This window comes from Engraulis encrasicolus, unplaced genomic scaffold (genome assembly GCF_034702125.1).
Source record: "Engraulis encrasicolus isolate BLACKSEA-1 unplaced genomic scaffold, IST_EnEncr_1.0 scaffold_881_np1212, whole genome shotgun sequence".
In the NCBI taxonomy this organism is placed as follows: domain Eukaryota; kingdom Metazoa; phylum Chordata; class Actinopteri; order Clupeiformes; family Engraulidae; genus Engraulis; species Engraulis encrasicolus.
The window spans coordinates 1-17488 of NW_026946227.1; the positions used below are offsets into that span (position 1 = coordinate 1).

The following is a 17488-nucleotide window of genomic DNA, read 5'->3' on the forward strand; positions in this document are numbered from 1 at the left end:
ATACCACCCAAAATTTTCTTTTTATAGAATTTTACATGGGTTTGTGGTGTGTGTGTACGTCAGCACTGTGTGTTGCGTAGTGAATCAGTGACTGTAATGTGTGTCAGTAGTAGGCTTGTGTGTGTGTGTGTGTCAGTAGGCTTGTGTGTGTGTGTGTGTGTGTGTGTCAGTAGGCTTGTGTGTGTGTGTGCGCGCGTGTGTGTGTGTGTGTGTCAGTGCCGTGTTTTTGTGTGCATCAGTGGCTTTGAGTGTCAGACAGACAGGCCAGACTAGTGAGTTTGAGTATGTGTGTGTATGTAGGTGTGCGAGAGAGAGACTGTGTGTACGAGTGCCGTGTGTGTGTGTCTGAATCAGTGACTCTGTGTGTGTCAGTAGACCTGTGTGTGTGTTCTGTTAGTGTGCGCGCGTGTGTGTGTGTGCATCAGTGACTGTGTGTCAGTAGGGCCTATGTGTGTATCAGTGTGTGTGTGTGTGTGTGTGTGTGTGTGTGTGTGTGTGTGTGTGTGTGTGTGCATCAGTGACTGTGTGTCAGTAGGCCTATGTGTGTATCAGTGTGTGTGTGTGTGTGTGTGTGTGTGTGTGAATCAGTGACTCTGTGTGTGTCAGTAGTAGGCCTGTGTGTGTAACAGTGTGTGTGTGTGTGTGTGTGTGTGTGTGTGTGTGTGTGTGTGTCTGACTAGTGAGTTTGAGTTCTCGCTATCCTAGTGATTACTTGGCGACCCTGTGACACTACATGTCTCTATGGTGACAGCAGTCTCCAGGAGTTACTGTATATAGCGGCCAGAGACACAATCCCGTTTCGCCGCAGGCAGACACCAGATCTAATCAATGCCCCACGCGCTGATCAATGCCACCTACGGGTGGGCTAGTGGGCCAAGTTGAACCGACACCACATGACATGACACTGCCTACAACCACAGACAACCAACGCAACGCGTTCTCGCCTGGTAGCCTGCAGCTCCGCTCTTCACACCCGGGTTTGAGAACTGTCGACTGGACGACTCCAGAGGTTTGCGGGGGGCTGTCGGGGGGGACTCCTCTCCTCTCTACTCCTATCCCCTCCTCTGCTCTCCTCTTCTCCTCTCCTCTCACATCCCCTCCTCTCTCAACTCCTTTCTTCCCCTCTTCCCTCTTCTCCTCTCCCCTCGTCTCCTCTCTCCCCTCCTCTCCTTCTATCTCCTCTCTTTTCCTGCCCTCTCCTCTCCTCTCTACCTTCCTCTCCTCTCCTCTCCTTCCATCTCCTCTCTTTTCCTCACCTCTCCTCTCCTCTCCTCTCTCCCCATATCTCCTCTCCTGTCCTCTCCTACCCTCTTCTCTCCTCCCCCGTCCTCTCCGCTACCCTCCTCTCTCATCTCCTCTCCTCTTCTCCCCTCATCTCTCCTCCTCTGTCCTCTCCTCCCCTTATCTGTCCTCTCTGGTCCTCTACCCTCCTCAACTCTACTTACAAGACTACCTAGCCATGAGAAGAGGCTCCTCCAGAGGTGGTGAGGCCACTACACACACGCTCACAACTCGGCGACAACCAGGGCTATATGGCTAATAGCCTATAGGTTAATCATACTAGCCAAACAGTGACTCACCACTAATGGGTCGAAATGGCAAGTAAGTTGGTCCTCTCTACCAGCCGAACTGAAATTTCACCAGCATTTCGCCGGTTGGTTGGCTGGTGTTAATTTAGAGCTTTGGCGACAACCCAGGACACCGTACTCGGCCTATATGCTACGGGACGGCCAGTAAAGTCAGTGTGACTCGAGGCTACTCTCTCCCCTCAATGTGTCAGTGGGTGAAATCAGTCCCTCACCCCGCAGGGCAGGCAGGCTACTGGGAAGCTTGTCTAAGGTCCCATAGCCCATTGGTCCCAGATCACTAAGACTTTTAGCATTAACTTTTAGGCCCATTGGTCCCACAGCATATTCCTGCTGCTCCATGTTCCCACATTTCCACATGGAGCCTATATTTGAATAATTTCTTCAAAATGTGGGAGCATGGAACAGCAGGAATAAGCTGTAGTAGGACCAATGGGCTGTGGGACCGTAGAGCTGCCCCTGCTGACTGAGGACACTACACAGCCCAAGCGGCTCACACTCACAACTCAGCCACAACCAGAGCACCGTACTCGGCCTACAGGCTACGGGACGCCCAGCAAAGTCGGTGTGACTGACTCAAAGCTGTTGTCTCCCCTCAGTGTGTCAGTGGGTTAAATCATCCCCTCACCCCTGTGGGCACGGGCAGGCTACCTCATCTGCTTCGTCTCCCTGCTACACTACGGCTCTGTCCCGGTAAAACAGGTTACCACACGCTGGCTAGACCAGACCACACGGGCGCCTAGCTTCCTTCGCCTTCCCCGTTCCCCCGAATCTCTTAACTTTATTCGCTCCCTCCGTGTCCACCCTGTTGTGCGTGAATACATCGCTCGGGGAGACACAAACTCATCTCGCACCCCAACTTTCAGCTCCCTCTTCCTCGCATGCAGGCTCGTGGGGGTGGATTGGGGGTGGATGAATCCCCTCGCGAGCATTCCAGGCAACAACAGGAGAGAAACTGGTTTCCCGTGGAAAACACTGCGAGCATTTCAGGCCGTGTGCCCTCTCTCTGCCGTGTCGGACGCACGCGATAGCCCAGAAAACGTGCTCCCCCGTGCCCCACGGAGCCTTAAAAGCACTTTTCGCTCGAGACAGCGATGTGACCCCGGCACAGCGCGACTGCAGGGCCCGGCGAGTGTCGCCATACAACACAGCACGAGCGCATATAACAACACGTATAGCACAGCACGCATAGCTACGGCCAAGCAGGAAAAGACACCGCTCCGTGACCACCAAAAACGACACTATTCCCCCCGTTAGCACACCAAACGACAGTCGGACGGCACAAGCTTCGAAAGCTCGTTGAAGAAAGACGAACTGACCTGTTCGGGAGCTGAAGAGTCCGCAGGATACTGGGTTCAATCCGAGTTAAATCCACTATCAGTAAAACAAAGAGGCGAAAATGTCCGGGCGATCCCGAAACCTACCGAGAGCACACACTTGATGGGGCTGTGCGCATGCGCTTAGAAGCAGTCAGGAGGGGGCGGGGGATTACGAAGGTTACAATTGTTGCAAAGTAGCAGATTTTTCATATCACTTTGGGAAGTGAAGACGCAACAGTGTAACAAGATTTACGAGATACAAAAATTTAGCTACACAGTGTCACTGCACAGACTAGCTTCGAGCTGAACAGGTATGTGTTATGACATGGATTGAATAGATAGATAGATGTTACAACACAGTTGTTATTATAGGCCCTACAGTTTATCTTTTTCTATTTGCCATGGTAACCAGCCTAGTGTACCTTTACCAAACTGTTTATGTTTATGGAATGTATAAATAAAGATTGTTTTGTGTACTCCATACAAAAGTGTAAGAGATTGTGCCAGCTTGGGACATTGAGGCGTTGCTCCCCTGGGGAGTTCTCTGGGGTGGGGTGGGCATGCATTTCATTGTGTGCTGTGGAGTGCTGTGTCACAATAATAATGGGACTTCCCCAGGTGGGCTTTCACATTTAGGCATAATGTTTGTTTGTTGTTTATGTGTAAGTATTGGGCTAGTGAGTGGTTGTGACCTCATCATAAGCGTGTTAATGCCCCCTTCGTTTTTAGTTTAGTTTTTTTTTAAAGATTTTTTAGGGCTTTTTTGCCTTTATTTCTGACAGGGAAGTTGAGGTGAGACAAGAGATGAGTGTGGAGAGAGACGGGGAAGGATTGACAAATGGCCACCGCCGGAATCGAACCCGGGTCGCCAGCGTAGGAACCCAGTGCCCTCCCGTTAGGCCATGGCAGTGCCCGATGACCCCTTTGTAGTAGCCTCTCAATGTAGATGGGCCTGTCAATGGGCCCATTCACTCTTTGCTGAAAACGCTCAACTACATCATAACAACTTTGCTATGACAATGCAGAGAGTCTTCAGTAACTGATTAAGAATTGGTCATTAACCATTTGGTGACAATAAGGTTATAACAGAGGCTCTGCACTAAGGGGTTTAAAAACAAGGTGATTAAAGGCGGGTTATGCTCTCTCTTCAGCCTGACGCCTACAAGTCAACACAGTTAGTTTTGATTTTTGCTCCATTATGTCTATTGTTTTGTAGCTAGCTACACTGCTGCCGTTAACTGCGTCGCTGTCTGCGGGCAGTCACATTTTCAGGCGTGCCCTGGGGGGGGGGGATAACTGCGTGGCTGTCTGCATCATCGCGCAGACACGTTGGTTTCGGAGTATAAACCAGGCTTAAAGGTGGTTTTGTCAAGACAGACAGAAACCCTGCACCTACCTATAGCTTCTATCTAAAGCAGTGTTTTTCAAACTTTTCCTGTCATTCCCCCTTCAGAAGAAGGGTGTCTGTCTGCGCACCCCGTCGAGCAAAATGGTTACGAAAATACAAATAAATAGGCCTTCGTAAAGTTTATTAGAGCCTAATATACATGTATATGGCCTATGATGTTCTCTAAATATTAGTGAATAAATTAATGCATATATTGTGATTGTAAAGTGAATGTGTTGACTTAATGGCAAAGCAGAAAAGTATTAAAAAAGAGAAACCTTCTGACTCCACACGCCCCCCCTCCAATACCCTCCGTGCCCCCCTAGGGGGGCTTCCGCCCCACTTTGAGAAACACTGATCTAAAGTGAAATGAACTAGTTTTAGTGTATATCCTGAGGGTCGTTGGAGCCTGGGAAATCAAATCCCACGTTGCTTTGCAACATCGTTCCGATCTGAAAGACAGCATGGATTTTCCACTAAAAACAATGGGATTATCATGTCACGAAAGAGAACACAAGCAAGATATGACCACTGTTAATCACGTCACAAAATAATGCACAAACAAGATATGAGCTGTGAATCACGTCATGGGCAGCAGTCATGGGCATGCTGTTAGGGCGTTTGACTTGTAGGCCAATGGTTGCCAGTTTGACTCCTGATGGGGGAGTAATTAATCAGTGCTCTCCCCCATCCTCCTCCATGACTGAGGTACCCTGAGCATGGTACCGTCCCGCCGCGCCGCACTGCTCCCTTTCGGGTGCCATTGGGGGCTGCCGCCTTGCAAAGCCTCAGGTGAGGCATAAATGCAATTTAATTGTGTGCAGTGTGCATTGATCACTTGTGTGTTGCAGAGTGCTGTGCGCCACAATGACAATGGGAATTGGGCTTTCACTTCATTTCACTAAAAACACAAGCAAGATGTGACCACTAAAGAGTACAATAACAAGATATGAACATTGTGAAGAGGTTGATGAACGAGAATTATGGCAGCCAGTGGTGTAATGGTTATGGTGATGGTCTTCAGATCAGAGGGTTGTCGGATCAAATTCCACCTTTTGCCAGGTTGGAAGGATGTACTACATGTACTATGTCCCAATACCTTCAGCCGTGGCTGTGAGTCTGTGGCTGTTTCTCAAATGCCGCACTTGTGCACTTGTGCACTCATGTCAACTGAAAACTTCAGTTGAGCCAGTGCACTGAAAGTGCTAAGATGATCCCCGTAACAATGGCGGAAAAATGCAGTGCTTGAATGATGGACACTGCACGCACTAAACGGCGGCCATGTTGGCAATGACACGGAGGAAATGTGGCATTCAGTTCAGTAGAAGAGTTTGGTCAACAGTCTCCTAATTCTGTAAGTAATGTTGATGGGACACCAACCTTTTCATGCCAACCAAAGTATTGTATGTGTGATTGTTGTCCTTTGGGGGTGAAGGACATGGAAATACAAGCACCTGAAGCTGTGCATTGTAAAACAGTAGTCAACTCATATTTTGGCAAGCTAATGCCATGCTTGGCCGTCACTTCCAGCGAGGGCACAGTGCATATTGCTCAATTTTTTCCACGACACTATGCAGTAAAGACCTCAGTGCACTGTGTGATGAAAGTGTGTCATTTGAGACATAGCCTGTGACCCATTAAAGCAGGGGTGGGAAAGGGGAACCCATGTCTCGAGGGCCAGGGGCGGGGAACCCATGTCTCGAGGGCCAGGGGCGGGGGGAAACCCGTTTTCTCGAGGGCCAGGGGCGGGGAACCCGTGTCTTGAGGGCCATGGGGGGGAACCCGTGTCTCGAGGGCCAGGGGTGGGGGGCCCATGTTTCGAGGGCCAGGGGGGGGGCCCATGTCTCGAGGGCCAGGGGGGGGGCCCATGTCTCGAGGGCTGTTTGCGTCCCTTGATGCCGTCTTATCTGGCACCCGACTAAGTTTTAACGTTATGCAGCTTCACATGAAATACGATAATTTTTGTTAAGACATCTTAGAAATTACATTTGCAATAAAATAAAATCATATTTTAAAGGGACACTGTGTGATATTTTTAGTTGTTTATTTCCAGAATTCATGCTACCCATTCACAAATGTTACCTTGTTCATGAATACTATGACCGTCAAAGTACCGTCAAAACTTTTAGCGGTTCAAACGAGTGGCTGCTTTTGTTTGCTGTTGGCCTACTAAATTAGTAGTGCTTGCTGGAATCCACCAAGTGGGAAAGTTACAGGTGTGTGCCGCGTTCATGCTTGGAATCGATAAGGGAATGGTTAAGTAAACTGCCAAACGATTCCATGGAATCGGGATGCACGGAATCGGTTCTCAACAGGAACCGATTTTCGATTCCCATCCCTAATCAGGACTGTACTTGGACCATAGTAGAAAATATTTGTTTATTACTTACTAAGATCCTATTTGGCAATAGGCAGCCCAGTTTCAATGAGCAGCATAGTTGCAGTACCTGTTTTGACCATTTCCTGCACAGTGTCCCTTTAAAGGGACCTAGTGAAGGTGTGGTCTGTTGTAAAGGTGGCCGCCTTCAATATAGGCCTAAAAGGCAGGGGGAAATGTGTGTTTGTATTTTAATGCATTATGGTTTCAGGGCCCCCTTGACTCTTGGGCCCCAGGAGTAATCTACCCCTGCCTATATAACCTGTCGCAGGGCTGGCCTGGAGGAGAAATAGGGCCCGGGCACTTTTGGCTTAACCCATTGATGCCTAAAAGCTATTGCAAAAAATGCTTGCTGAATGCCTGAAACCCTTTTGGGGAAAGTTGCCCTCAGCCTATAATCACTTAAAGGGACACTGTGAGATTTTCAGTTGTTTATTTCCAGAATTCATGCTGCCCATTCACTAATGTTACCTTTTTCATGAATACGTACCACCAGCATCGAATTCTAAAATATTCATTATGACTGGAAAAATTGCACTTTTCATACATGAAAAGGGGGATCTTCTCCATGGTCCGCCATTTTGAATGTCCAAAAATGGCCATTTTTAGCTGGAAAAATGACTGTACTTGGACCATACTAGAAAATATGTGTTTAATACTTAGTAAACTTTCATGTAAAGATCAAATTTAGCAATAGGCAGCCCAAATTCAATAAGCAGCATAGTTGCAGCTGTAACATACCCACATGTTTATTAAAATCATCAGCACAGAACTGACTCACCAGTGGGCCCCACACCCTCATGGGCGCTTTTTATTATTATTTTTACATTTCTGAACATAGGGGCCCACGAGGGTGCAGGGCCCACTGGGAAATGCCCGGTATGTCAGATGACCCTTTCCAGCTCTAACCTGTCCTGTGTACTCACTATTTCTACAGTAGACTAAACAATGTTGGTCATTGTCATCATGTAGTCTTCATGAAAATAAGGGCACACAACACACTGGAGAGGGAAATTACAAATCTCTCTCTTTCTCTCCCTCTCGCTCTCTCTCTATCTCTCAGGGTGTAGACCTATTCAGACCAATAAAATTTGATAGTTCACCTGCTTTGGTTCTGACCAAACACGTAGGTGTGAATACGCCCTCAGACACGCCTTGTTTAACCCCTTAATGCAGAGCCTTTGTTATAACCTTACCGACACCAAAATGGTAATGACCACGTCCTAATCAGTTACTACCTAAGACTCCTTCCATTGTCACAGCAATGTTGCTATGATGTGGTTAAGTGTTTTCAGCAAAGTGAACAGGCCCGTAGACGGGCCCATCTGCAGTAAGAAGTCTTGTACTTGTTGGTGGGTGAGGTGGAGAGTTGTACAAGGTAGAAGCAGAGATACTGTTATGTATGTAATTACAACACCAGTTGTGTGAGATTACGCAACAGCAACTGTAACAGAGGCCAACTAGCAGAGTGTGGCGTGGACATGAGTAAACCCCCCTCCCTTACAGGCTCAGAACTGAAGCGTTGACCAGGAGGTGGCGGGTTCGAGCCCCGAGCGAGCGGGCGGTCTGTGCTAGCCTGGTCCTGACCATCCCATAATACTACCATTTAATTTCGTATTTATGGTCTGGTAGTTGTGTGATCTGACGCGATTACAGGAAGCGGGAAGTTTGCACTCAGTTATGGTTTGAAATGATTGGACAGCTCTCACCCAATCGCACACAGTTACTCAACAACAACATCGCGCAGACCAGAGCCATTGGCGCAGACGTTTTCGTCATCGTCACGAGCGCCCTCGCCCTTTCTCCCCCACGTGTAGCGCTTATTCGTTTATTGGCTATTTTCTGATTAGATTAGATGGGGGGCGTTGCGATCAAAATCCCACCGATCTGGCACTCCACAGAAGAGCAAGGCCAGACTACCGTAGTGCAGCCAATCCTTTGGCGGAAGTACGTAGGATGGCTCGCGAGGCTAGGTCTGTGCAGGAACACCTCAAACACAAGCTTGTAATATCATACAACTATGGGTTGCAATTACATCAGTGATAGTACGTCTACTTGCTTTATACATCTTTGGTGAGGTGTTGGGGGATCATAGTGTAGCTCATTAATTACATGTATTTTAGCAGATTTTTTGGTTGGTTACACTTTACTTGACGCAGGCGTCATAAGCATGACATGGCAGTGTCATAGTGTCATGACACAGTCATACACGAGTCATAAACATTATGTCAATGTTATACACGTTTTATGGCCATGAGTTGACATTGATAGGGCTGTCTTAACCATAACCGAATGTCACTTAATGACAACAGTCATAAAATGTTTATAGCATGGACATTATGTTTATGACTTTATTTGACACTGTTTTATGCTTAGCCTATGACTGCGTTACGACACTGTTATGACACTGTCATGTCGTGCGCTTATGATAAGTAAAGTGTTACCTGTGTGTCATTTTCCTGGCGGTGATAAGTCAACTCGGCTCCCTTTAAGACTGCCAGTTGCTGTGAGCGATACTGGGAGGAGCTCCAGAGAGCCTCCCCGGAATTCTAAACCCACCAGCCGGGCGAGTTTGAGTCATCGCCGGCCAGACAACAACACTTCAGCCCGGTGCTCCCTACGATCAAGGGTCTGGACTCGGGAGGACCAAATGATCATATACAACAAGACACTTCATTTGACCAAAAGCTGACTCTGGCCAATAGACGAACAAACAACTCCCGGAGTTTCCAAAACTGTGCGTGTGTGTTGATGTTGCCGGTCTCGTTTGTGTCACTTTGGGAGGAGGAGGAGGAAACAGGAGAGCTCATCGCACCGTAGGCTAGTTCTACACCGCGTTTGGGCGCTCCGATGGGCGATGAAAAGCCGCCTGATGTGGGTTTCAGTTCGGATGAGGTCCGGAAAGAGCCCGGTCCCGATCCGCAGCCCTGTTCGGACGAGGCGGATCATGTCGCCATCAGGTTCAAAGTGTACCGACGGAGATGGTTCATTCTGCTGGTGCTGTGCCTTCTCAACTGCTCCAACGCCATGGTATGTATTGTCACTGCCACCAGTCTGGCCCAAAATGCCAGGACTTCTCTATCGGCATTAATAGCCACAAGCATGAAGAATGAAGTCTTGATTCAATACCACATATGTCAAAATGGGCTCGCTGCCATAGCAGTACTGCACGGTAGCCGTAGCCTATCATGCGCCAAGGGACCTGTTGCACGGTTTGCGATTTATTGGCCTATAAAGCGCATTGTTTGATCGTAGGCTATGGTTTAACTTTGTGCACCACATTGGCACCAGTCTGACCCAAAATGTCAGGATTTCCAACGGCAAAAGCAAGTAGGCCTAGAATGACTAGTCTTTGTTTAGTAGGACAGTCTACAACACAGGTCAACAGGCTGCCATATCGTATAGCAGCCCATGATGCGTCAAGGAACCTGTTGAACGGGATGTTATTTATCGATTTATTGGCATATAAAGCGCTTTGATTGCGTGATCAATTCGACAGTGCATTTGTTTAGACATCAGTGTATACACGAGTTTGATTGTATGACATTTAGGCCTATAAACTAATCTACTTTGGTAGACTACCTTACATCGTGTCTCAGATGGTAAATTGTGCACTTCGGGCCCTATGTTTTCTTGCGTAATTCATATGCTATACGCACGGATTTACGAACTAAACTAAAACATGAACACTGAATTGCACAATTGCACCACTTGAGATTCAGCACCTTAGGTCTGATTTGTGGTTTTTGACATTACAACAGGCAGGCGGTTTCCCTTTCCTCTATAGCTGGGATAAGGGAAGTTAGCAAGCATGACATAATAGGCTACAGGTCGAAGACAACTGGTTAAATATAGGCTATAGGCTGACTCAAACAGCATGTGATGGTGTTCTTCCTTCGTGTTTATGTCTGACACTACTGTCAAAGTTCACTTCAGCGCGGCGACCCCGTCTCGTGCCGCTGGTGTGGGTGATGCGCGCGACAGGCGTCAGGTGACCAAGATAATGTGAAACAGTGACGTCACGTGTTCGGCTCAATAGAGTCAGTTCATGATCTTAAACAATCATTTGAATGCCAGTCCAAAAAATGTTATGGACAAAATCAACACGAGACTATACTATGTCACTGAGAATATTTGTAATACATTAGTTATAGAGTACAGAAGAAAAAAAACAATTTGAACTCTACACGTTATCTCTGTAAACTCATACTCATACAAATGTGTATCATTTATTTTGTATAAACTCCCCGGCCCAAACTCTTCATGAACTCTCTCTCTCTCTCTCTCTCTCTCTCTCTCTCTCTCTCTCTCTCTCTCCTCTCTTCTCCTCTTCCCTCCTCTCTCTCTCTCTCTCTCTCTCAAACACACACACACACACACCACACAAACACACACACACCACACACTTACACACACACACACACACACACACACACACACACACACACACACCACACAAAACACTGTACACAGCACACACACACCACACAAATACACACACACACACACACACCACACACACACACACACACACACACACACACACAAACAAACACACTTGGCTCTACTTCAGTTCACACTTGGGAAGGGGAACTGTGGCTAGCTTGTTGGCTAACTAGCTATCAGTCTAGCGGCTAAATCAGAGATTCTTTAAGTATAGAGATATGCCAACATAATAGGTTTCTATGGGGACCTAACGTGACCAGGTTCCGGTCTGCCTAAAGGGGAGTGTCATAATTCTCCTAGCATTGAATAGAACAGTCCTCAGGTCTGCCTAGGTCTGCCTAAAGGGGGATTTCCCCCCCAATAATAGAGCCCGGAAACAATGGGCCAATGGAACCTCTCTCTCTCTACTCTCTCTGGCTAAACCTGCTGACCCCGACACTTTACAGTTTTTGCCTACTGCTTAAACACTATAGGCAGATGCTTAAACCAAAGTAGCATATCGTTAAGTTGTTGGTGCATAACTTAAACACTTATTGCTTGACTTTAAACAAAAGTCAAGCATTACACTTTCGTACCAGTTTAGCAAGGCACTTGCTCCTTTACGCAACACACAGACTCCAGCTGTCTACACACAATTTCATACACAAGACACTTTGTTCAAAAGTAAAATCTCAGAGTGTCATTGTGAAAACACATCTGTTAAAAAAACAAAACACACTGATGTATGACAAGATTTAGGCACAAACAATAAAACACATGCTTTCAAAATTGAACACTATTCTGCCATGTTACAAAGTTGCATGCTTTATATTACATTGCATTTGTTTTATTTTGCATTTATTTGTTTTACTTTGATTGCTTGTATGCTAAACAAGGCGAATAGCACAATGGTTCTAAAGTGTAGAATATGGAGTATGGCATTGACTGACTCACGTACTGTGAAACCTAGCCTGATACATGCCGCCAAGAGTAGCCTTTTGTCTTCATCATCACATGTTGGGTAATGTGAACATGATAGTTTGTAGAAATAGTGTCATTTTCAGAACACAACCAAGCAAGCACTTGAGCAAACTGACTGAACATGATTTAATTTTGATGATGTCATGTAGATGTCAGCTGCATAGTGTGTCTGTGGAAATGTATTGTATTTCGTGAATACCTCATAGGCCTACCTCATAACCAAACAAAGTAGCCTATATTGACTATGATTGTCATTACAGCATGTTGACATAACCCCATATTTACATCATATTTAGATGTTTGAAAATTTGTGAATATAACCTATACACAAAAAGGTACATAAGCTCACCTACACACGGTTGCATTTAGAGTGATGCACTGTTTGAGATATATTTTGCTTCGGTTTAATGTCCTGTACTGTAAGGTGCAGCTTTGTAATGTACAGTATTGAATTTTGGGGTCTTGTGAAAATGTACATTCTGTGAGACTGAGTAGACTGCTTAAAAAAAGAAAGACTGCTGTGTTTTGTATAAAGCAGACAATTGTTTTAAAGTTGATCTAATTTGTTTTCTCATTTGGTGCTTTTGTGTGTCTTTTGACATGAAAGTGAGGTTTTGACAAAAGATTGTAAGGTTTTTATGGCAATGTTTATGCTTTTATAGCAGAGCTTCATGTTGCCATATACAGTGAGTCCAATATGTATTTGATCCCTTGCTGATTTTGCCGGTTTTCCCACTAATAAAGACATGATCAGTCTATAAATTTATGATAATGTGTATTCAAACATGGAGAGACAGAATATCAAAAAGAAATTCCAGAAAATAACTTAAAATAATATATTTTAATTTATTTGTATTTAATTTAGGCCAATAAGTATTTGACCCCTCTAGCTAAAGAAGATAAAATGCTTTGTGGCAAAGCCCTAGTTGTCTAGCACTGAGGTCAGATGCTTCTTTTAGTTGATGACAATGTTTGTGCATATAGTAGAAAATATTTTTTCCCATTTTTCTTTGCAGATTATCTCTAAAATATTAATAGTTTGTGGCTGTAGCTTGGCAAATGGGAGGTTCAGTTCCCTCCATAGAATTACTATAGGGTTAATATTTGGAGACTGTCTAGGCCACTTCAAGACTTTAATATGCTTCTTATTGAGCCACTCCTTCGTTGCTTTGAATGTATGTTTGACTGTATTATTGTCATGTTGGGAGATCCAAAAATGGCCCACCCTTCAGTGTAGTGGTGGAGGGAAGGACGTTTGCACTCAGGATTGCACATTACATGTCTCCCTCCATCCATTCGTTGACGATGTGAAGTTGTCCTGTGCCTTGGCCAAACAAACACCCTCAAACCATAATGATACCACTTTCATGCATGATGGTGAGGAGGGTGTTCTTGGGATCATAGACAGCAGTTCTCTTTCTCAAAGCACATTGAATTGTGTTAATGCCAAACAGCTTGATTTTGGTTTCATCTGACTACAGCACCTCCTTATCATATCCTAAACCAGTCTGATGTCCGTTGGCAAACCTCAGGTGGGACTGCACAGGTTCCTTTTGATGTAGAGGTACCGTGTTTGCACTACAGGATTTTAAACCTCTGTGGCATTAAGTGCTACCAGTAGTTTTCTCAGTGATTTTGGTCCCAGTAGCTTTGATATCATTGCCTAGTTCATCCCGTACAGGTCTAGGGTGCTTTCTTTCTGTTCTCATGATTATGAAATCCCTAAAAAAGGTCAAATCCTGTATAGAACCCCAGACAGGCTGATGGATTGTCATTTTGTATTCCTCACATTATGGAAGAAATGCATCAACAGTTGGGTCATTAATAAGTCATTAATACCCAGTCTCTTTCTTGTGGCTTTGCAGCCCATTTAATCTTTGTTCAGGTCCAAAATCTTGTCCCTGATATCATTTGACCGCTCTTTGGTCTTTCCCATGCTGGTGAGGTAGCAGTGTGACTGATTCACTCATACTATGGACTGATTCTGCTGATTCAATGTGTCGTTTAAGCATGTTAGTATGTACAGGTGTCTTTAATTCAGATGACAAGTTGATCGGAAGTGCCCATCTGGTCTGTGGGCCCGGAACTGTTATCAGTTGGCAGGGGATCAAATACTTATTTTGCTTGATGAAATGGAAATAAATTAATATATATTCTCTGAAGTTAATTTCTGGATTTTCTTTTTGATATTCTGTCTCTCCATATTAGAATACATATTATCATAACATTTATTGACTGATCATGTCTTTGTTAGTAGGCAAACCAACAAAATTAGCAAGGGATCAAATACTTATTGGACTCACTGTATGTGAAGGGTTTATCTCCAAGTGTTGAGAGTAATTGGCTTGATTGTAGAGTTTTGACACACACACACACACACACACACACACACACACACACACACACACACACACACACACACACACACACACACACACAACACACACACACACACACACACACACACACACACACACACACACACACACACACACACACACACACACACACACACACACACACACACACACCTCTCATATGTACATACCGTATAAGATAGATAGGTCTATTCCGATGGACAAATGAACCTTTGTGTGTGTGTGTGTGTGTGTGTGTGTGTGTGTGTGTGTGTGTGTCCACAGTCCTGGTTGACCTTTGCCCCTGTAGCTGATGAGAGTGGAGCTGCGTTGGGGGTCAGTGTGGACCAGGTCAACTGGCTGTCTCTGGTCTACATGGTCACAGCTATCCCACTAGCTGCCATCTCCACATGGATGCTGGACACATGCGGACTACGACCCACGGTGTGTATAAGGCTGTGTGTGTGTGTGTGTGTGTGTGTGCGTATATAAGTGTGTGTGTGTGTGTGTGTGTATAAGTGTGAGTGTGTGTGTGTGTGTGTGTGTGTGTGTGTGTGTGTGTATAAGTGTGAGTGTGTGTGTGTGTGTGTGTGTGGATATAAGTGTGTATGTGTGTGTGTGTGTGTGTGTGTGCGTGTGTATATAAGTGTGTGTGTATGTATAAGTGTGTGTGTGTGTGTGTGGATATAAGTGTGTATGTGTGTGTGTGTGTGTGCGCGCGCGTGTGTGTGTGTATATACAGTCCCAGGAAAAAGTTTGTACACCCTTTGAAATTTCTTACCTTTCTGTCAAAATTGGCCATAAAACATGGTCTGATCTTTCCGGAAATCACAAGAAGGAAGAACCAGAGTCTGCTTTAACTAATTCAACCCAAACATTTACAAGTTTTCATATTTTCAATGGCCATAAGATGTAAACATTCACAGGACAGCAAGGCATAAGTAAGTACACCCTTGCATTCAATAGGTTTTAACCCTCAGTTAGTCGCAATAACCTCAACCAGATGTTTTCTGTAGTTGCAGATCAGATTAACAAAACAATCTGGATATATCTGGTCTCCCTCTTCTTTAGAAAACTGCCTCTCGTCAGCAAGGTTTGTGGGATGTCTGGAGTGCATAGCTTTCTTGACTTCATGCCATATAATCTCAATTGTTTTTTGTCAGGTCCTTGACTGGGCTATTCCAGAAATGTGTATTTCATTATTATGAAGCCATTCTAAAGTCGATTTTCTTAAAGTATGGGTTGTTGTCACATTTCAGCACCCATCCTCTTGTGTGCTTCAACTGTGTGACAGATTACCTCACTTTTTTCTGTAAAATATCTCGATAAACTTCCGAGTTCATTGTTCCACTGATAATAGCAAACTGAAAAGGGCATGAGGCAGCAAGGTATCCACATATAATGATGCTCCCGCCACCATACTCAAAAGTGGAGATGATGTTTTGGTGAAGGTGTGGTTGTCCAGTTCTCCTCCAAACATGATATTGTGTGTTCCCCTGAACAATTAAACTTTGGTTTCAACGTTGGTCTACAGAATATTTTGCAGTAATTCTATGAAGCATATAAATGCTTTTTCGCAAACCTCAAAGGTGCAGCAATATTTTTTTGGACAAAAACCCCATTCATTTTAGATTGGCAGAATGAATCCCATTTTTAGCTATTCTTGGTTACATCTCCTCTTCTGAGTATGGTGGCGGGATCATCATTATATGCGGCTACCTTGCTGCCTCAGACCCTTGACAGTTTGCTATTATCAGTGGAACAATGAACTCAAGTTTATTGTGATATTTTACAGAAAAAAACAGAGGACGTCTGTCACACAGTTAAAGCACACAAGAGTATGGGTCCTGAAATGTGACAACAACCCATACTTTAGAAGCAAATTGACTTTAGAATGGCTTCATAATAATGAAATACACATTCTGAAATAACCCAGTCAAAGCCCTGACAAAAAACAGTTGAGATTATATGGCATGTAGTCAAGAAAGCTATGCACTCCAGACATCCCACAAACCTTGCTGACGAGAGGCAGTTCTGTAAAGAAGAGGGAGACAAGATACAAACAGATTGTTTTGTTAATCTGATCTGCAACTACAGGACAAGTCTGGTTGATGATATTGCAACTAACTGAGGGTTAAAACCTACTTAATGCAAGGGTGTACTTACTTATGCCCTGCCCTCCTGTGAATGTTATGGCCTTATGACAAATAAAAATATGATAACATGTAAATGTTTGGGTGTAATTAATTAAAGCAGACCCTGATTGTTCCTTCTTGAGATTTCCGGGAAGATCAGACCATGTTTTATGGTCAATTGTGACAGAAATGTAAGAAATTTCAAAGGGTGTACAAACTTTTTCCTGGGACTGTAAGTGTGTGTGTGTGTGATAAGTGTGTGTGTGTGTGTGTGTGTGTGTATATAAGTGTGTGTGTGTGTGTGTGTGTGTGTGTGTGTATAAGTGTGTGTGTGTGTGTGTGTGTATAAGTGTGTGTGTGTGTGTGTGTGTGTGTGTGTGTGTGTGTGTGTGTGTGTGTGTGTGTGTGTGTGTGTGTATAAGTGTGTGTGTGTGTGTGTGTGTAAGTGTGTGTGTGTGTGTGTGTGTGTGTGTATAGTATAGTGTGTGTGTGTGTGTGTGTGTGTGTGTGTGTGTGTATAAGTGTGTGTGTGTGTATAAGTGTGTGTGTGTGTGTGTGTGTGTGTGTGTGTGTGTATAAGTGTGTGTGTGTGTGTGTAAGTGTGTGTGTGTGTGTGTGTGTGTATAAGTGTGTGTGTGTGTGTGTGTGTGTGTATAAGTGTGTGTGTGTGTGTGTGTATAAGTGTGTGTGTGTGTGTATAAGTGTGTGTAAGTGTGTGTGTGTGTGTCTACATGGTGATGTCCATACCACTAGCAGCTCTCTCTACATGGATGCTGGACACAGATTAATATGTGTGTGTGTGTGATGATGACCTGTGTGTGTGTGTGTGTGTGTGTGTGTGTGTGTGTGTGTGTGTGTGTGTGTGTTGCAGTTGATCCTGGGTGCGTGGTTGAACATGCTGAGTCGTATGTGTCGTGTGGT

The 17488-nt window shown here is 45.0% G+C and overlaps 1 protein-coding gene across 1 annotated transcript; it reads left to right on the plus strand.

Moving 5' to 3' along the window:
* Positions 1-9311: 9311 nt before the first annotated feature.
* On the plus strand, positions 9312-17448 carry LOC134444943 (solute carrier family 49 member A3-like; the record flags this gene model as incomplete). The annotated part of the gene is made up of 3 exons (XM_063194114.1): positions 9312-9699; positions 14718-14876; positions 17439-17448. Coding segments are annotated over exons 1-3 (349 nt in total), but the record flags the coding sequence as incomplete, so codon positions are not given.
* Between the last annotated feature and the right edge of the window lie 40 nt (positions 17449-17488).